Here is a 13,953-nt window from a genome sequence, read left to right on the forward strand (position 1 = left end):
AGCAAGCAGCTAATGAAATCCAGGCTTGATTCAAGTAACAGAATTAGACATGCAACTAGGCAGAGGAAAGAAAATGAAGAGTTCACAAAAATCCTCCATGGGAATCTGATTATCGGATAGCTGATTTTAAAACTTCTTACTGGCACTTAATATGCAAGTAAATAAATATTTATTGCGTTGATATCCGACTTTGAAGCTATTCACTAGACTGGCGACTTTGTTTTCTGTTCCTCCCCTTCCAATGTCTGATACAATTGAACACAACGGCAAATTCTTAATCTTCTTGATGGGCGACATCTGGGAATGTGATGATGCCAGTGTAGATTTGCATAAACAAGGAATCAAGAGGAGAGTGGAAGGGGAATTACGCGGACATCCACAACGTAATCAAAATCCCTTGCAGGCCCAGGACAACCATATAGCTACAACACTACGTTGTTTAAGAGATGTTAATATGTTAAACTGTGAAAATTACAAATGCTTCTATAAAACATTTTCTAAAAAAATAACTACAATACTATAAGGAGAGGATCGGGTACCACAAGCCCAAGGAAATGTCAGGCTTCAGACCTCAAACCCAAGGTCTCACACAGAAAATTAAGAAAAGAGCAAAGGGTAAAGAGCAAAAACCTGAGCTACCAAATCCCATCCGCTGAGTCCCAGGTCCAAAGGAGGAACAGGCCTCGAGGACCATTAAGTAACGGCACATCCCCTCGGGGAAAACCAAAGAAACCATGAGGTTGAAAAGGATATCAAATGCCAGCCAAAGGAGTAGTCCTGTCCCAAAGAGTAGTGGGCCGTCAGAGCACCCCCAAAAGGATGCATTCCCCGGTAGGGAGGGCCAGCCCACCACCTCCCCGACAACCATGACCACTCAGGCAAAAGGAGTAGGGCGACCATGAAATCATTTATCAAACAGACCCACGCATTATGGATCAAAGGGCCTTTTCTGTGCTGTAGGCCTCTGTGACTAACATACTGTAGCTGGAAGAAATTGCAACAAAACCACAGCAATTTTAAGAAGAGACAGATGACGAGCGGGGTGGGGGTGCTGTAGGGTAGAGTTGAAGCTGACAGAGATCTGGGTGTGGCCATTGATGAATTTTATAAACAGATTTGGGCTTTAAGATTAAGGCATTGCTGAGGCAGCAGCCAATGTAGGTTAGCGCGCTTGGAGGTGATCAGATGATTGGAACTTGCCGCGAGTTACGACACAGGCAGCAGAATTCTGAATAGCCTCAGGTGTAGAAAGGTAAAAAATGGGAAGCCAGCGAGGACTCCAATGTAATTGCTAAGGTTAGAAGTTACAAAGGCATGAGTAAGAGATTCAACAGATGACCAGAGGCAGGGACAGAGTCGGGCAATATTACACAGGTGGAAATGGGAAGTCCTGGTGACTTCACAGAAAAGTGGCCAGAAACTCATCTCGCTGTCAAATGAAACCAAAGGTTCTGTTCAACGGACACAGGCGTGAAATGTCAATTTGGTTCCTCTCGGCACAATCCCTGCCAGACATTTTCTTTTTTTTTTTTTTTAAATCAAAGATTAGAGGACAGTTGCGGCTCAGCCTCAGAGTTGCCACGGACAAGGATGTTGAGTCATTGGCTAGAAAGTGCTGTTTATGGAAGGGACAGAAGGCAATGGCTCCAGTCCTCCCAATAGTTAGTTGGAGGAAATTTCTTCTCATTGAGTTCTGCATGTTGGTCAAGCAGTTGCTCGACAGGGTAGATGGGGGAGGCGATGAGAGACTGTTTTCCTTGTCCGTGGAACTTACAATGCAGGGTCACAGTAATAGATTGACCATTCAGATCTGTGATAAGGAGAATTCTTGTCACTCGAAGGGTTGTGAATCTTTGGAATTCTCCACTTCAGAAAGCTGTGGAAGCTTCATCTCTTTAACATATTCAAAACCGAGGTTCAATGCCAACCATAATTTTGTTACAAAGTCAAGATGAAATGACCATGTGGAAGTCACTTTCAGATGATAGATCAGTTAATTTTTTTTTTTTTAAAACAGAAGAAAATGAAAGCATCTTGCACCAGAACCACTTGTGCAAAGCTCCCCACCAGGAGAAAAATTTACTGTTAGTGCCAAAATACTACAAATGCATTTTCACCTGCTTTCCTCTTCAAAACTCATTAAAGCAAAGATTCAGCTACTCAATGGCCTAAATGAAATATCAGTGCCTCAACACAACATTAGTGTTCATTTTACCTTGTTGGTTTCAGTTAAACGCGAGACCTTTCTCCACAGCTACAGGTTCATTTGATGTTAGAGTTATGGACGACAAATTCAGTGAGCTTATTTTCATTATCGTCCATCTAGGTTCCTAAAAGTGTCAATTGTGCCTTCTTTTCAATGAATTTCCGAACACCATCCTGGATTACTTCTTCATCTGATTCGTTTTTCTCCTTTGTGTATTCTTAAGTATAAGTCAGACCTTTGCATCCTCTACTTTGAACTCAGATCTTCAATCCAATATATTCAGGCTTTTCCCGAAGCTGCTGTTATTTTATTAACAGCTGAAGGAATCAAAGTTAAGAGCTGCTCTAGTGGGGATCAGCCGTTCCCCGGCACTGAAAGCTCTAATGTAGGCCCTCAAAATTGAGGCAGACATATTGTAGAGAGCGGGGGAGGGAGTGAAGGAGGATCGGAGGGAGGAAATGGAGGAGGGGGAAAGAGTGACATTGATCAGTTAAAACGGATACACTAGTTATACAAATTGCCGTGAAGCTAATCAAACACTTAATATACAGAACATAAAGAGTTCATAACATAAAGAGTAGGCCATTTGGCCCCTCACGCCTGCTCCACCTATCAATACAATAATAGCTGATTTGATGGTGGCCTTGAATCCACTTCCCATGCCTGTCCTCCTGAAAAAATCCCTCTCCTCGTGGCAACCTGTATTTTGACAGGTTGGATGCGGAATTTAGCTGCAATGTAATGACATCTCTGAAGAATTGCCAACTAATGTGTAATTATTGCAAGTTTGTCAAGTGATGACTTACAACGTAGGCGAACAGTGAATATGTAAAACGGATAGTTTGAATTTCAATGACAAAACATGTTTTTCTAAAAACAGATCAGGATAAATTAACAACACTTGATTTGTGGGACCATATTTTGTTTCGGCAAAAACAAAGTCACCTGAAACTTTGCACCTTACGATCTGATGGTTAGATCCAAGTATTTCCTTCTAAAATCCTGGTGCATACTTTGGTCTGACAAATATGGTACTTTTCCTTGCAGCATTAGACAATAATCGCCACATTTTGTGAGGGAGGAGTGGAGAGAAGAGAAAGATTGAAGGTAAAGTTAAACATCAAGTCAGTGAGACACACAAAAATATGGTGTCCTAGTCTCTGAAGTCTCTCTGAACCACAGATTACCTGTTGTTCCATGACCACACGAGCAATCGCAGCTTGAACCACATTTGTCCGATCCAAGCAATCCATGCAGTTCACCCTGAAGATCCCTTCCTGTTTGCAAATCTCCCCTGCCTGGTCAACCCTGCATTCAATCAAAACAAAAAAAAAGGTTTGCTTTTCCTGCGAGCACGCCTGCAGCGGGTTATGTTAATACCACATCCGGACAAACGAGAAAACAATGCCCACTTTAAGAGTGAACCTGCCAGCATTTGTAGGGAATCGATCCTCTGCCAAGCATTCTGCGCCAGACGATTGTGTGACATTCTTTTCACCGGTCGGGAATGCCAACACTTCCTGTTTCCACGGTGCAGAATGAGGAAAGCAAGCTGCTGGCTCAGAAACTGCCAGCTTACAAAAAAAGGACTGCTTTACTTCACAGTGGAAATTGTGTGTGGGAGTGCTGCTTCAGAGTTGAAAGGCACAAGCCACCTACAGGGATTCTATTGTCCCTAAAATGTAGAAGGAGAAGCTTTTTAATGGCGGATAAAAGGTTGCATGTTTTTTTGCCAGCGGTCTGAGTTAATGATGAACTGTAAAATTAGACACCTCGGCAGATCTCTGCTCAGCCCTACAGACCCAAAGTCTGAAGCGAGGACAAGGCAGCTCAGTGATGCAGTCGTCCCTCAGTGGTGACATTTCAATCCTCTAATTGTCAGACTGGCCCATCCTCATTCACATCACTGGTGTCAGATGAAGCCCTCCTGCAAAGTGGATCTCTGTGCAAAATGTGCACAATGCACAGAATAGTCCAGCATTGGCGAGGCCTAGTCATTTTAAATAAGTCTGACAATGGGCAGCTAGACCAATAAGTGTGTAGATATAACCTTGTAGATTTGGACTTAATTAAGATACATTCTTCAAAATAATTCATTTGTCTTTTTAACAGTTAATTAGAACTTCTGCATCGCCAACTCCACTTCTTTAAAATACAAAGTGAGCTCGATACACAACTAAGTCATTAATGCCACATTCCTACAGTTGTGCCTTTTTAAAAAAAATTTTGAGTACCCAATTAATTTTTTCCAATTGAGGGGCAATTTAGCATGGCCAATCCACCTATCCTGCACATCATTGGGCTGTGGGGGCGAAACCCAACAAACACTGGGAGAATGTGCAAACTCCACACGGACAGTGACCCAGAGCCGGGATCGAACCTGGGACCTCGGCGCCGTGAGGCAACCGTGCTAACCACTTGCGCCACCGTGCTGCCCCCTAGTTTGGGTGCATATTCATCTTGCAAGAGTCAAGAAATTGAACACTTGCATTGAGCACCTAATGGCAGTTCTGAGCACTCCTCGGCCAGGTGCAACATGAGATAAATAAAAGTGCAACATTACTAAAATAAATACTTCAAATCTAGTCTCAAAAAGAACGCTCATAGCTACAAGGCAAATGTTTCAGATTACCACTCCAGCCTCACCTGAAGCATTTAGACTTTTGTTCGGGAATTATATGTCAAACATCCACAAAACGGTTTGAAACTGCCCAAACTCATTGTATGTAGAACATTTATAGATGGAAAAAGGTGGCTTCCATCCCTCAATATGGGCTGGATTTGAACCCAGGTTTAAAAAAAAGACACAATTGTGTAACACTGTACAAAATTAGATGCTTCTTCCTGAATGTTTCATCATTACTTTTCCTGTTCAACCCCTTGTAGTGCTCACCACTTCCAGAAAAAGAGGATTGGCAACAGATATGGTCTTGAAGGTAAAGATAAAGTCGCCATAGTCCCAGATTACCATAGGCTGCTTTCCCCTTTGAGGGGAGAGCTGACTGGTGGTGATTTCACCTGAGGATCACCACACCTCAGGCGAGGGGAAAGTTTGAGAAGGCTGGGCCTTCATGAATTACCTGTCAGTACAGGAATTGAACCAATGCTACTGGCCTCGCTCTGCATCCCGAACCAGCTGTCTAGCCAACTGAGCAAGACTCACTTACTGTCCCGGCCTGCAAAGAGGAGCATAGTATTTAACTGCCCAATAACATGCGGATTTGGGGAGGGGGGAAATAAACGGCAAGCATCACAGTGCTGATTCCTATCTTTGCCTCATCACTCTGACATACAGATATAATGAAAAGTTGAAAAAACAAATCACAGTGCAGAGTATAAAACAAATGGATATTAATGAACTATCACAACAAAGTCAATAGCTAATGCAGGAAATTCTAGAAGAGCAGGGCAGCTTTGATGATAACTTTAGGCCATTACAGGCATCCAATAACTTGCTGAGAATTGCTGTCCCTCAACACATCCATAAATGATAATTGGTTATATCTGTCAAGTCTTAACAGCTTTGTCTAACCAGTGCAAACGAGGAAGGGAATACGTTCATAACATTTCAGAACTTTGACAGTCTAACAGTCGGTCAGTCTTTGGTTTTGTGAACTTTTCATTACAAGGACACTTACTATTACACAAAATCATCAAAAGTAGTAAATGGAGATACTAACCAGCCCCACTTCATGTCCAAGATGATATCAGAGATAGCATCCGTCAGAGTCTGCACATTTTCGAACTTCATTCCCCGACTAAAAAGCAAGCAAGCAGCCACTTCAGTTCTTCTGATATTTTAACTCAAATAACTTTAAAATATCAACATCATGACCCAACCGATGGATTTATTTTCTTAGCTTAATCACTTTTCTTTTAAAAAAGTGATCTTTCCAGGGAACGGCAGTCACGCAAGACTAATGCAAGGTGCCCTTATTGCAGTCATGATATACAAAAGGTACTTGCAGAGTATTTCATGGATGGTGGTGATAGAATGAGCCCGGAGCAGTTTGATAACTCCACAGAAATGCAAATCTGACAGAATGCCAAAGTATGCAGCCAGCCCACATACACTGTATATAATTCTAATGGATCAAAGGTGTATCAACCACTGGAAGTTAGAATGAAAATGATGGAAGGGCAGGGGAAAACGAAGATAGCTTGTAAATGTTTTCAACAAGTTAAAATGGATTCAAACATCCAGCATTGCAGGAAGTTCCTTTCTCAGTCCTCACAATTTCCCACTGCACAGGAAACGCACATTTAAGCAGCAACCCACATTTTGAATTGTACAGTAATTCTGCTTTTCAAGCCAAATAAAAGAAAAGCTGGCAGCACGACAAATATCTGAAACATGGTCTAGTTCGGACCACTGGGAACTGAATTCCATGTAGATTTGCACACCGAAACTGAACAGCTAAGCCTACAATAAACTCAACCAGCTTAAGCTGCCTGACAGGCTCTAATGCAAGCTGGCCCAGGGACAGGCCACTGCTAACCCCAGTGTTGACGCCAATAAACCTATAAAATCTGAGGTGGGATAATCAGAAGGAAAAAGAGCACTTCAGTCCCAATGAGACAAAAGGCAACTCAGTGGGTGCTGCGGGATAACTAATAAACTGTTACATAAATTTTTTTCCCATTAGCATTAATGAATTGGATTAGTGCGGGCTGCAGAATGGTCTTTTGGGGTCAGCCTGATAAATCTCACATCTTTTCTGGTCCTGCATTCCTACTGAGGGTTTGGATAGAATCAAACATGCCTTTTTACCTTGTGTACCTGCCTTAATGCAGTTAAACGAAAAGCAAAATCAGTGCTACGAAAATGCAAGCACAGGCTTAATTTTAAAAGCAGGGTCGTGTACAACTCACTGGCACTGGGCATTCTCTCCATTGTGACATGTCGCGCCACTGATAATCACAGTCCAACTCTTGGCAGTTTCTTATACTTAGTTTTGGCAAGTCATTTACCTCAGTGGTACTCATATTAAATTCTTAAACACAAGTAGCCCCAGAAATGCCTCATGTTAGATCATTGTTCAGTAACTGTAACTCACCCCACCCACCCCAAGCGGTTGCCACGTATAAAAATACTTATGTTACATCCTGGTGAATGCTAATCCAAAATGACAATTTCCATTGTGTGTTTAAAAATTAAGACAAACATTTGAAAAAACCCCGGTGTCATCCAAAACAATTATTATTGTGCGATATTCATTAACTCTAGTGTTGGGAATGAAAATTATTTCTAATGTTTGAGGATGACATTCGCAGACAAAACAAATTGCTTTTCCACTACTGCCAAAGAGCAAAATGGAAAACACTGTTTTCCACCTCACCCATTCCCAAAATGGATTCTGGGGCTATTCAGCAAATTGAAACCACATTGAGTGATTAGGCAGCTGCCTAAGCAACAACTGTCTAAATACCAGCTCTGCTGATTTTCAACTGGAGACATGAACAGATACCGAATTCTAACAGCTCACAAGGCTTTCTGTTGATATGTGATCTTTGGTTTGAATCTTGCCTTCACTTTCCCCTGAATCTGAGTCTGTGCCACAAAAGTATTTCCATAACACACAAATCACATACATTGCGCAATGTTGGCAAAAAAAATCTCAGTTTTGGCTCTTCTGCTCATGAATTTTATTTTAGAAAAATAATTTTGAAGCAAAATTATGTTTTCACATTATACATCAAGAACCTGATAGGGTTCATTACCCTATCATTAGGGTAATTGAGGAACATTAGGGGCAGCACGGTAGCCTTGTGGATAGCACAATTGCGTCACAGCTCCAGGGTCCCAGGTTCGATTCCAGCTTGGGTCACTGTCTGTGCGGAGTCTGCACATTCTCCCCGTGTGTGCGTGGGTTTCCTCCGAGTGCTCCGGTTTCCTCCCACAGTCCAAAGATGTGCAGGTTAGGTGGATTGGCCATGATAAATTGCCCTTAGTGTCCAAAATTGCCCTTAGTGTTGGGTGGGGTTGCTGGGTTATGGGGATAGGGTGGCGGTGTTGACCTTGGGTAGGGTGCTCTTTCCAAGAGCCAGTGCAGACTCGATGGGCCGAACGGCCTCCTTCTGCACTGTAAATTCTATGATATCCCTATGATAACCAATCCTCCTCAAATAGTTAAACATGATTAAACTAGAGGAAGTCACAGTAGCTTAAGAGCTGAAGAAAGGCCAGATAGTCCAACGGGGAAAGGAGGACACCTGGGGCCTAATCAACCACACAGGCCGAGAAGCGGAGAACAAAAGTATAATTCATCTGATGTATTTGCATAAGATGGGGGGGAAAAAAACACCATGCCTGATAGATGTGAATTACAGTTCACTGTGCCACAAAGTGGAGTGAATTGCACATCAAGCATCAGCCTGACAATTAGCTGCATTTACATTGCATTTAAATGTGTGTGTTTCCAAAGCTTATTATAAGCTGGTGATTCAGTCATAATCTACAGGCAGAGACTTTGGTTCTTACCAGTGCTCATGGAAGTCAAAGGTCACGTAGGTAAGGCTTGGGTTGTTGTAGAGCAGAACTTGTCGAAGAAAGGCATCTCCAATTATTTTCTCCCTTCCAGTCTGATCTACTAGGCTGACAATAACCTATCAAGATTGAACAAACATGAATTGAATGCAAAAAAAATAAATCCTCAAATCCACCTACAGAAGACTGAAATCCCATTTAGTACCAAGTAACCAATCCGCAAAACGATTAGCAGGTTATTGAGTCTGTTGGTGGGCATAGCTGCCTAGGCCTGAAGGTCTGGAATACCCTCCCCAAATCTCTCTATCCCTCCGCCCGGTCTTTAAGACACTTTTTGAAAAATGTCTCCCTCTGATCAAGTCTTGGATCACCTGTCCTATCATCTTGTGAGTCGATGTCCAATTTTGTGCGATAATCGATCCCATGAAGTGCCCTGGGATATTTTAAAAGGCATTAATAGAAAGGCAAATTGTTGCTGCTTCACAGCACACAAGTGCCAGAGCAACACATTTACAAGGCTAATTCAGCCATACTAACGATTCCAAAGATCTCTGGATGAACATAGTTGCCAGATCATAACTTGCAATCAGAATTTCTGTTCTGTTACACTGGTATGTCTGTTGAGAATTATACCACCGGATGGGGGAAGGGCCATTATGAAGCTTAACAAATTTAACACAAGTCAACGTTATATGCATGTGCAACAGAAGCAATGAAATGCTCAATAAATCAACCAAAGCAAAATAAGGCCATAAACTGTTATGTTGGAAACAGTAAAAATGCAAGATCACAATAGGCTAAAATAATGTGGATCATGGGACCATTAAAAGGTGACAGATATGGATTGTTGATTAAATAGTCTGCATACACCCACATACAATGTAGGATATTGAGGACACAACTTCCATACAAATCAAGTCCTATTTCACGGGAGGCACAGTGGTGAGCACTGACCTCCCGACCCCGGGTCACTGTCCGTGTGGAGTTTGCACATTCTCCATGTCCGCCTGGGTCTCACCCCCACACAACCCAAAAGATGTACAGGGTAGGTAGATTGGCCATGCTAAAGTGCCCCTTAATTGGAAAAAAATGAATTGGGTACTCTAATAAATCTATTTTTTAACAAGTCCTATTTCACATTTTAGTGAAAGAAACAAACATTCAAGGAACTAATTTCAATCAACCAATGAACATTATTGATATTCTTGCACTGAACAAGTCTTGCACTGAACAAGCCAACATCTGTGATGTGTACAATCCACATTGTTTATGAAGTATTAAGTACAGGATCGCACGTCAGTACTTCAACAGATTTTGTCAAATACGAGTGCACAAAGGGTTTCTCCATGTGGAAAATTCTTGATCTAAAGGTCATCAACAAGATCTCACTCCCTAAACACCTCAGTGGCCACTTGAAGAGCAGGGCTGGCAGCCAGTGCACGGGCCAACTCTTTGATGAAATGGCACCCAATTTAGAATGCGAAAGAGATTTGCATGACTCTAAAGATACTTAGGCCCATAACTTCCTTATGGCGTGTGTGTTTGTGAGATGTGTGCATGCATGCAGGATATCCCATGCAAGGCTCAATCTGGGTGTTAAAACAGTTACTCTGGAATTAAAAATAATTTTTTCCTCCAACTCTTGCAGAGTAACCATCAGGGTAAAACTGACAACCATCCAAGTGATTTAAATGATTTCTGTTGGATCGTTCTCAGGCCAGTGCAACTATCATGGGGAAGTTAGCACTTTTGGAAAACTGCCGGGTAAACTTCTAATTGGGAACTTCCCAGGGGGATTCCCCAGATCATTGAGAAACCAGGACATTATACACCATGATTATAGTCACATTGAGGAAATCTACAGCTGTACTGGAATAATCGTTAGAATTCAACAAAGAGCAGCATTTAAAGATGCTTGTTAATACTGTTTACTTGTGCTTTTTTTTTTTAAAAGTGTCAAAGAATAAAAGGTCTTTGAGGATTTAAAAAAAAAAAAAAAATTTGAATTATTTTACGGGAAGGCCAGCATTTATTGTGCATCCCTAGTTGCCCTTCATAAAATGGTGGTGAGCTGCCTTCTTCAATCGCTATGGTGCCTTTGGTGTAGGTACACCCATAGTGCTGTAGGCAGGGTGGGGGAGGGGGAGAAGAGTCCAGGATTTTGGTTCAGCTACAGTGAAGGAACAGGGATATATTTCCAAGCCGTATGAAGAGAGATTGAACAGTTTAGGCCTATGCTCTCCAGAGTTGGAAGAATGAAGGGAGATCAAATTGAGGTCCACAAGATGATAAAATCTGTGGATAAAGTTGACGTGGAGTTTCCTCTTGTGGGGCATTCTAGAATGGAGGTCATTGTCAAAGGATAAGAGGTAGCAAATTTAAAACAGTTGAGCAGAAACTACTTCTCCCAAAGTGCGGTAGATGCTGGGACAGTTGAGTAAATTTATGGAGGATTTGGACAGAGTTTTAATTGGTACGAGCTGAAGCGTTATGGAAAACAAACAGGACATATGTATATATAAAATATGGCTAGCCTGGTTCAGTTTCTGGTCAATGGCAACCCCCAGAATGTTGATAGTGGAGGATTCAGCGATGGTCATGCCATTGAATGTCAACGAGCGATGACTAAATCCTTTTGTTGGATTTTATCAGTGCCTGGCACTTGTGACAGTGTCACATGCCAATTGTCTGCCCAAGACTCGATATTGTCCAGGCCTTGCTGCATTTGGGCATGGACCGCTTCATTTTCGGAGTTGAGAATTGTGCAATCATCTACAAACATCCCCACTTCTGACCTTATGATGGAAGGAAGGTTATTGAAACAGTATCTGAAGATGGTTGGGCCTCGGACACTACACTGAAGAAATCCTGCAGTGATGTCCTAGAGATGAGATGATTGACCTCTAACCACTCTTACCACCTTCCTTTGTGCCAGGTATCACTCCAACCCGTTTTAGGTGTGCCTGGTGTTGCTCCTGGCATTCCTTCCTATACACTTCATTTCATAAATAGTAGAAGAGTGGCAAGAGGTATAAGGCTAATTAGGAACCAAAAATGGGATTTACGGATGTTGGCAAGTGTCATGGTGGAGGCATTAAATGAATATTTTGCATTGGTCTTTATTAAGGTGACAGAGCAGTTAGTTCCAACACGTGAAGCATTTAAGTTGAGGTCGTATTCGATTGTCTGCCTGTACTTTTAAAAAACACAAGAAGCGAAGACCAGATAAGGTACCAGAGGTGCATCCAAGGATACAGAGGGAGGTGAGAGGGGAAATTAGAGGCACAGGCTATAATTTTCCAATCTCCTTTTGATTTGGGGGGTGCCCGAGGATTGGAGAATTGCAAATGTTAAAAAAAGTGTCCAGAGGTAAGCATAGAAACTACAGTTTGTCATTTTAATCTAATGGTGGGGAAGCTTTCAGAATCAATAATTCAAGACAAAATTAATAGTCACTCGGGTAAACACAGATTTATGAAGAAAAGCCAGCACACATTTTTCAGGGCCAAATCATGTTGAACTAGCTTGGAGATTTTTGATCAGGTAATGGAGAGCGTTGATGAGGACAATGCTGTTGATGTGATGCACAGGAACTTCCAAAAGACATTTGTTGCAGTGCTGCACAACAGACTTGTGAACAAAGTTCGAGCTCATGGAATAAAAGGGATAAGGGGATAAGGGTAACATGGAAATGAAATTGGCAGATACTAAAACACAGAAGCTAAACCAAAAATTACAGCCAGCCTAAAAATGGAAGTGTTTGAATTGGATGAATTTTGTGACTGCTCAGTATACAAAGAACAAAGAATGCAGCACGGGCCAGAAATCCAATTAGTTGTATTAATATTGGGGGGGACGGGGGGGGGGGGGAGGACGACACATGGGAAACTCACCTGTTTCTTATAAATTTTCAGCTGTTCCTCAAAGTGTGCTGCAAACTTCCTGGTCGTCTCCTCCTCAGCTGCACAAATCAAACCATTTTAATTACAAAAAGAGGCAGACATGGAACAGCCTATAGACAGCATTAACCATCCACAGCAAAGGGCAATAAAGTCAGTAATTATTTAAGTAATCGAAAATCAACTTTTGCAGAAACAGTCTCAACTATTTCTTAATCTCAGTTGGAAACATTTCAATTTGGCAGCATAGCCCTAAGCTTGCATAGTATAGCCAGGATTTTCTTTCCCGCCAACAGGATCTCTGGCCTCGCACCTCACACGGGTAGGTTCCCTGACACGGCAGCCGGCAAGGAACTCAAACAGCCGTTGACTTGGACGGGGGGGGGGGGGGGGGGGGGGGGGGGGCACTGAAATTCTTGGAGCAGACCACCTGACTCCAAAAAGGTTTAGAGTTTGGAACTCAAGGGGGGGGGGGGTAATTAAAGGATTGTTGAGTTACGGACAGGGTTACTTTTTCTAAAGAAAGGTAGTAAAATGGTTCAGTTGTGCATTGACGCCCACAGGATAGATTTACAACAACAACAAAAATCCCACATTAAGTAGCTTTAGGGTAGCACAGCAAATGGCGTTCCACTGGAACAACAAATTGTCCACAGCGAAACAACAATTGCAAAGTAGGCAAGAGTGACATTTTCTCAGTTGAAGTCTCTTCTCCCTCCAAGGTTTGTGTGTCCAACGTCTGTAGGCAAATGAGATTTTAATATCTGCCTGCCAGTGCTCAGTTTGGAGCTGCTCAATGGGGCATTTCACCAACTGACAGCTCCGTCTGTCCCGATTCTGTACATCTCCAGCCAGCTGCTCCATCAAAATGAGGCAAGCAAAGTGAGCAGTGGCCTGTGCTCAGTACCTCTTGGATATAGCAGCAGCTACAAAAAGACTAGCCTTTTGTTACTGCTCCCCCATGCACTGTAGCACTATTTGTTCAGAACATAAAGCGGATTAATACTTTCTTTCAGGCAGTTCAAATCAGTAACTCTGCAAAAATATTTTCCGTTTTATTGTCTCTCCCAAGTCAGCCTTCAAAATAATATTTGCTCATACATTATCAGCACTTGTTGAGACATTGCCTTTTACTAGAGACCTATGGCAGCAATCAAAGCTGCAGGACCTCACAACATATGAACAGCTGCTGTGGTTTGACTGTTTTAGAATTTAAAGGCAACCAGTGGCTCATCTCATTTACAGACGCTGAGCTTTTCATTCAGTGTCAATATTGGACTCCGGAGTCTCTCAATTCTGACAAGCTTTCCATGAGAAATGAGTAGAACCAGCATCCATATGGTACCAATGATGTTGAACCA

General features: G+C 42.3%; 1 protein-coding gene and 1 pseudogene across 2 annotated transcripts in view; both read right to left on the reverse strand.

Moving 5' to 3' along the window:
* inpp5f (inositol polyphosphate-5-phosphatase F) overlaps nucleotides 1–13,953 on the reverse strand; it is a 305,045-nt gene that overhangs the window by 37,928 nt on the left and 253,164 nt on the right. For both annotated transcript variants that reach the window (XM_072479349.1, XM_072479348.1), the window contains 4 exons: nucleotides 12,587–12,654; nucleotides 8,688–8,812; nucleotides 5,887–5,964; nucleotides 3,394–3,514 (listed from right to left, as the gene is read on the reverse strand). In XM_072479349.1, coding sequence (XP_072335450.1) covers nucleotides 3,394–3,514; nucleotides 5,887–5,964; nucleotides 8,688–8,812; nucleotides 12,587–12,654 — 392 coding nt within the window. The remainder of the gene's footprint in view (nucleotides 1–3,393; nucleotides 3,515–5,886; nucleotides 5,965–8,687; nucleotides 8,813–12,586; nucleotides 12,655–13,953) is intronic.
* Nucleotides 1,129–3,365, reverse strand: LOC140393190 (iron-sulfur cluster assembly 1 homolog, mitochondrial pseudogene; annotated as a pseudogene).

Source organism: Scyliorhinus torazame, chromosome 16, assembly GCF_047496885.1.
Source record: "Scyliorhinus torazame isolate Kashiwa2021f chromosome 16, sScyTor2.1, whole genome shotgun sequence".
NCBI lineage: Eukaryota > Metazoa > Chordata > Chondrichthyes > Carcharhiniformes > Scyliorhinidae > Scyliorhinus > Scyliorhinus torazame.